This window comes from Silene latifolia, chromosome 11, assembly GCF_048544455.1.
Source record: "Silene latifolia isolate original U9 population chromosome 11, ASM4854445v1, whole genome shotgun sequence".
Classification (NCBI taxonomy): domain Eukaryota; kingdom Viridiplantae; phylum Streptophyta; class Magnoliopsida; order Caryophyllales; family Caryophyllaceae; genus Silene; species Silene latifolia.
In genome coordinates, this window is record NC_133536.1 from 50,895,805 (window position 1) to 50,903,161 (window position 7,357).

Genomic DNA, 7,357 nt, shown 5'->3' on the forward strand with positions numbered 1-7,357 from the left:
TCCCAAGATTTAAGAGTGGAAGTCAAGGGTAGAGAGTGGAACAGTTTCGAGGTTTTCTATCCACGCATATGGTAGTGTTCGTTTTGATGGGGGGTGGTGTGTACCCAGTGACGTTGACTTAAAGAAGTTGATCAAGACGAAGGCTCATTGCACTCCTTATTCGGTGAATTCGGGTGGCGAAAAGCTCTATAAGGACTTGAAGAAGACGTTTTGGTGGCCCAGTATGAAGAAAGATGTTGTTGAGTTCGTGGCTAGGTGTTTAACTTGTCAGAGGGTAAATGGAGAGCAACGGAGACCACAAGGTAAGATTTAATCACTTGAGGTGCCGGAATGGAAATGGGAATCGATATCTGTGGATCTCATCGTGGGGATACCGAGGACACAGCAGGGTAACAATATGATTTGGGTTATCGTCGATCTCTAACAAAGTCAGCTCATTTTATTCCAATGAAAGATACTTTAAGTAAGATTCAGCTAGCTTTGGGGCATAGGAAGCATGTGGTACGGTTAGACGGGGTATCAAAGGATATAGTGTTAGATCGAGATGTGGGGTTCATATCACAATTTTGGCAAGAGTTGCAGGAATTGATAGGAAATGCCTTAAAGATGAGTACAACATTTCATCATGCGACAGATGGTCAAACTGAAAGGACTATCAAGACTCTAGAGGATATGTTGCGAGCTTGTGCTATGGAGTTTGGTGGGAGTTAGGAGGATAGACTGGACCTGATAGAGTTTTCATACAACAGCAGCTATCACTCTAGTATTGAAATGACACCTTTTGAGGATTTGTATGGCAGGAAGTGTAGGCGTCCGCTTTGTTGGGATGATAGTGCTGAAGCTGCAATCTTAGGGCCATAGATGGTGCAAGACATGATTGACCAAGTACACTTGATTCGCCAAAAGATGAAAGTAGCTCAAGATAGATAAAAAAGTTAACACGGATTTGCATCGCAGAGACATTAAGTTTTCGATAGGTGACAAGGTCCTCTTGAAAGTGTCACCTATGTGGGGAGTTATGAGGTTTGGCAAGAGAGAAAAGTTGAGCCAGATATTCATTGGTCCCTATGATATTTTACATCAGATAGGTGAGGTAGCCTTACCACCATCGCTTGATTGGGTACATAATGTGTTTCATGTATCACAACTTCAAAAGTATGTGAGTGATCCGTCACATGTACTTAAGGTTGAGAACATCAAGTTAGATGAGGCTCTAACTTATGCAGAGGTTCCTAAGGAGATTTTGGATCGTAAGGTACGCAAGACAAGGAATGGTGAAACCGTCTTGTTTAAGGTGATATGGTCTAATCACAACGTTGAAGTAGCCACTTGGGAACCGGAGGAGGCTATGAGAGAGCGTCACCCACACCTTTTTTTATCAGGTATGTTTTGTTACGGGACGTAACCGTTGTCTTTTAAGGGGGTAGGAGATGGTCGTATGTGTGTTTTAGGATAGTTTGAGGTCGGTATGATTGTGTAGTTGGTTTGTGTGAGCTATAGTTGGCCATAGTCGGTGTTGTTAGTGTCTTTGAGTAGTTGGTGTTGCCTTTGTTTTGGGTATGGTATGAACTTCGGGGACGAAGTTTATTTTAAGGAGGGAAGACTATAATAACACGGTTTTTTGGTCCTTAATTACTCAGTAGAGTAGGTGGAACTCGTCCGAGTAAGTCGTCGTGTAACTTCTGGTCAGATTATTGTCTAAGAGCACTCTGTCGAGTAGTGAGATACTCGGCCGAGTTCCGAGTACCCGGTCTGACGAGATTATTTCCGCGGTTTGATTAAGGTGATTAGAGATTATATATATCGTGTTATCAGTTACTAATCCTTTTTTTTATCAAAACCTAAACTACGTATACCGTCTCTCTAATCATCCTAATCACTCCCAGTCTAGTGCGATTGATCTTGTGTCTACATCCGTCTTTTCCGTATCGGTTTTGTTGGTAAGTCTCTACTACCGTGTTAATTAGTTTATGTTTGCTCTAATTGACTAGGTTTGGGAAAAGGGTTGATTGGTATGATTGTGATATATTATTGTTGTGATTATTGCTAGGTGATGTGTTCGTAGAGAAATATGTTCTAGCTTCCACTATTGTTTGTTGATTTTAGATTCGCGAATAAGGTAGGGTTTCCCCTACTCTCTCGGATGGGTAATTAATTTAAGATTGTGGTGATTGATTGATTGATTGATTAATATGTTGTATTTGTTTGATGTTGATTGAGTAATATTGTGATTGGTATTATTGAGATGGGACCATGTTCGGGAGATGGTTCCAACCCCATGTTCGCCTCTTGTGGCTCCTGTCACAAGGGGGATGTGCGCATTAATAATCTGAGTGCACTCGTTGCGATGAGCGGGGCTTAGGTGGGAACGGCTGCGGCCCCCCACTGGCGGTGAGGATTACCTGTTGCGATGGGTAATCTGGCAAGACTACACATTTGAGTGTGTAGTCAGATATTGATTGGTAATGGAGTTGGGAATTTATATTGCAATTCAATTGGTTGTGTTGTTTTACTATGAGTTCTTATCTTGGTTATACAGTTGACTGACCCCAGTATTGTTTTCAAAACTGTGGTGATCCATTTATTAGGTTCTTTGATCCTCTTATTAGACATTTCTAATGTAGATCTAAGTTACCAATTAATTTAGATGTGAAGAATCTAGTTGCATGCAACCAAAGATAAGAGTAAAAAGAGAAAATGATTTTTCCTTACATTTGAGTGAGACGGAAATATGGGCACAAGGATGGACTCCTTCCAACCTTGTTCTTGAGCTATGAGTAAAAGGATTATCCTCCAAGTCTCAAAGTAGAAACTCTCCTTTTGGCTACACCCAAGACTTACCCTTAACACTAATATAATTACTAACTAGGTAAAATATATTAGAAACCTTAAAATTAGATCTAATATCAATCTATTTTACTACACTAGTAAGGATTATAAATATTAGATTGTTGAACAATTTGAACATAAAACTATTTTATGAAGAGAGAGGTTGAGATTTTTATGAGCATGAGCATAAAAATAATAATAAGAGAACTTCTTCTCTTATTAAAGGGAGGGGGTGGCCGGTTTGCATGGCATAGGGAAGGCAAATGGCTTTTGCTTTTTGTCTTACCAAAGACAATAGACTAGGTTTAGGTTGTATTAGTGTAATGATTATGTTTTGTGCCTTAAAACAATCAACTACACAACCCTAACCTACCCATTAAAACTGGCCCCCATAAAAAAAATGGACTTCCATTTTATTTTTTTAATTTGTAAAATGTAATAGGTAGGTCATGTGACATGTCATTAGACATTTTAATGCATATTTAACAAATTAAATATCATTCTAAATCAACTAAAATACATTTAACAAATTAACAAGTAATTCACAATTATATGTATATAAGATGGGTCACATTAAGTCTAGTTAATATAATCTACAACATTTTGCAATTATGATTAACAAATTGTTCTTATCTCAAATGTTTCATAAACATTAATCAATTTTAGTAATATAACATATTAATTACTAAATTGAACCTTATTTAATCACATTATAATAAGATATATAACTCTCACTCAATGATAAAAATTTGTTTAATTTAAGGATTTAATTAATTTGTATCGACATACAATTAATTAACTTATCCGTTAAGGGAATTGTCCTATAGGTGTGACCTTAAGGGATCAATTGATCACCACCGTCAAAAGACACTAACGTCAAACTCTAGTCAGCCAATCGTTACCGATTAATGTTGATCATTTGACAATATATTGAATCATCCCTTATGTATTCTTAATATGAGATTTAAATATGTGATCACACTATTGTTGAGGACATATACTCCAACAATCTCCCACTTGTCTAAGACAAGTGTGTATCACTAATTCTCTTCTTCTATTACATCTCCCACTCAATGCAAAGTGTCTTGCAGGTCGTACTTGCATGTGATCATATCTAGAGTGGTTTCCCGAGCTGGAGAGTAACTGTTTAACCAGAATTATCTGTCGTAGATACCTTTCGAGCGTGGCTACGCATTTCCAGTTCACTACTCTTCGAGTGGCCCTGAGATTTAGATAACCCTGACAAGGGGTTGGACAATTCATATCGCACTATTCCCTTTGTTCAGCCACAGTTCATGATGACCCAAAATATGCCCATTTGCACTCCATTTTCGGAAGTCGTAGAACAAAAATCAAACCCAATCAGAAACTATGCCAACTTGGGCGAACAGTCTCTAGTCAAAGAATCGAATCAAAAAGAATACTATAGTAGCTCTTTGATGTGACCATTATTTGCGCATATTTAGTCCCCTAATTGAGCCTATTTTGCATACTATTATAACATTCTATGGCCATTTTATCCGTCAAAACCTTCCTATTTGCTTTTCTATCGCATTTCATATGTTTTGTAGGAAAGAAGATAATAAGGCGGAAATTCCCGTCTTTCGTGCGTATTCGGAAGCTATTTGACGATATTTAATGGACTAGTATGAAGAGGAAGCGAGAACTAAAGGCCAATCCGACAAGAATAAAGTGGAAATGAAGGAAAGGGAAGAATAGAAGAGAAAACGAGATAGCCCTCCAACCCGTGTGGATTCTCTAGAATCCGGACGTCCCCAAACCACAGAAGACGTGCGTCTTCTCCCAAATCCGCCCGTCTTCCCCTTCAATAATCCGCCCGTCCCGACAACAATCCGCCCGGATTCCTTCACAGCACAATTTCGTCTTCTCCAAGCTTCAAAGAAAGAAGCCCTTCCTTCGAAAAATACCGGCGTCTCCCTGCTCAATCTAAAAAGTGTAATTACTAGTTTTGCCCTTAGTTAACCCTAATGCATCCACCTAATTTCTACTATAAATAGCCCACTTGTAAATAATCAAAGGGGATCCTTTTATCAAGTTTTCATTAGGTTAAATCAATCCTTCTCTTAGATTAGATTAGGAGTAGATTAGAATAGATTAATCTCAATCCTTCCACAAATCTCACATTAATCTCTCCTTAATTATTGTTCAAGTTTATTATTTCAAGTTCATCACTTTTGGGTAATTGAAGATTATTGGGTTTATTGGGAGATTGACAACCTTCCATCAACAATCAAGTTTCTTCTATTATTCTTTGCTTTATTGTTTGGATCATCTCAAGTTTGGTATAATTCCTTTACCCTTTTATCTTTATTGTTCATTTCTTCATTCCATTATCATGTTTATACTTGTTGTGATGATTGACACCATTAATGACATGTTTCCCATGATAATGAGTGAGTAGTCTTTTAGTTAGGGTTAGTGGGTAATTAAGGGAAACCAACATGGGATTGATTCATGCTTAATCTAATATGTTCACATGATTAAATTGCTTGCTTGTTGTGATGTCAACTTTATGCACATGTTATGTTTGATGAAATGCTAAGCCTATGAATCCTTGCATTTACAACCATCTCTTATCTACTCAACTTGACTTGTAAGACATAAACCAACTCGAGTCTTGTTAGACCATGCATAGAAGTTGAATAGGAGGAAAGTAAGTCGACTTGTAGGTGTTGTACAATCTAATCGATTCGGCTTCGGGACCCAACTCTTCCTATGAACCGTAAGACATAAACCAACTCGGTTCCTCCACAACATTAATTGCTTGCAACTTTGTAAACATGTTTGTATGATCAACACCATGAATCCCCTATGACCCCATGATATCCTAGCACTTTTAATCATTTGTTTACATCTTTCCTTTTATTGCTTATTTCACTTTATTGCTTTTATTAGTCTAAAAACACAACTACAAACCCAAACAAATTGTGACACTAGCATAAATTGAGATAGATAGACTTAGAACCCAAAGCACACCGTCCCATGGATCGACCTCGACTTACCACTAACTAGTTGTATGTTGAGTATTATAAATGTGTTTGATTGGATGAGTGACGACATCACCACATCACTCTCTCCACGACCAGGCTATATATAAAAATTACCAGAACTCTATAAGCGGTCACTGCCCGATAGAGGGTCCCATACAGTCTGCCTATGTGATCGACTAGTCATCTCTTGTGACCCTATGGCACTTGAACTTACCATCAATCGACTCACATTCTAGTCACTAGGAGACGTCACCTCATATAAGTGACTAGGGGCCAATACTATGTTAATCCAGTTCACTTTAATAGGGTTCAAAGTTGTCCTTACAACCTATTTGGATATAACAAAGTAATAAAAGAGTTCTTAAAATAAAACTCAAACGATAAATGCGATTATTATATATGAACAAACAAAACAATGTGATTATTTCATATCTCATAATCTAATATAAATTAGGCATGCGTTTAAGACCACTGGAAACTACATGTTGGTCGTGCTTAACCTGCGACATAGGCTTGGTTAGAGGATCAGCAAATCGCTATTTCCTTCCTTTCAATGTAATCTCTGATGACAATGAAATTTCCTAGGTACATGTCTAGACTTGTTGCTAGACTTGGGTTCTTTAGCTTTAAAGATGGCCCCACTGTTATCACAATAAAGTGTGATAGGATCTTGGGCGGAAGAAACTACTCCTAGCCCCTCTAAGAACTGCCTAATCCATAAAGCTTCCTTGACAGCTTCAGATGTTGCAATGAACTCAGCCTCCGTTGTACAATCTGCAACAACTGACTCTTTGAAGCTTCTCCAGCTAACCGCACCACCATTTATCATGAAAACAAAGCCAGCTTGGGATTTCATATCATCCCTATCAGTTTGAAAGCTCGAGTCGGTGTAACCTCTCACACGCAGCTCGGAATCTCCTCCAAACACCAAGAATGAATCCTTAGTCCTTCTCATGTACTTAAGGATATTCTTGACAGCTATCCAATGAATTTTGCCTGGATTGGCTTGATATCTACTCGTCATGCTTAGAGCATTTGAGACATCGGGACGTGTGCATATCATAGCATATATAATCGATCCAACATCGGAAGCATAAGGAATCGATTTCATGCGTTCAACATCTTCGAGTCCAATGGGTGACTGTGACTTGCTCAATGTAATCCCACTACCCATTGGAATAAAACCCCTATTGTATTTATCCATGTTGAAACGATGAAGAATATTATCAATATAAGACTCTTGACTTAATGCCAATATCCTTTTAGGTTTATCTCTATAGATCCGGATACCTAATATGCGTTGTGCCTCTCCTAAATCTTTCATCTGGAAATGATTTCCCAACCACCCCTTTACGGAGGTGAGCATTGGTACATCATTCCCAATGATTAGTATGTCATCCACATATAAGATAAGGAAGACAACTTTGCTCCCACTAAACTTCATGTATAAACATGGTTCCTCGACACATCGAGTAAATCCATTTTCTTTTATCACATGATTGAAACGATGATTCCAA

The 7,357-nt window shown here is 38.2% G+C and overlaps 1 protein-coding gene across 1 annotated transcript; it reads right to left on the reverse strand.

Annotated features, from left to right (window-relative positions):
- Window positions 1–6,280: 6,280 nt before the first annotated feature.
- Window positions 6,281–7,044, reverse strand: LOC141613391 (secreted RxLR effector protein 161-like). The gene is made up of 3 exons (XM_074432125.1): window positions 6,800–7,044; window positions 6,430–6,703; window positions 6,281–6,340 (listed from the first exon to the last, which is right to left on the reverse strand). Exons 1-3 carry the CDS (start codon window positions 7,042–7,044, stop codon window positions 6,281–6,283), a joined length of 579 nt encoding a protein of 192 aa, XP_074288226.1.
- Between the last annotated feature and the right edge of the window lie 313 nt (window positions 7,045–7,357).

Excerpts from the sequence above, each read along its gene's own strand:
- LOC141613391 (XM_074432125.1), bottom strand. The coding sequence starts at position 7,044 with ATGGATAAATACAATAGGGGTTTTATTCCAATGGGTAGTGGGATTACA. Across the intron at positions 6,704-6,799 it reads GCTGTCAAGAATATCCTTAA|GGATGATATGAAATCCCAAG; the intron begins GTACATGAGAAG and ends TCAAACTGATAG. Across the intron at positions 6,341-6,429 it reads CTAGCAACAAGTCTAGACAT|GTTAAGCACGACCAACATGT; the intron begins GTACCTAGGAAA and ends CCTATGTCGCAG.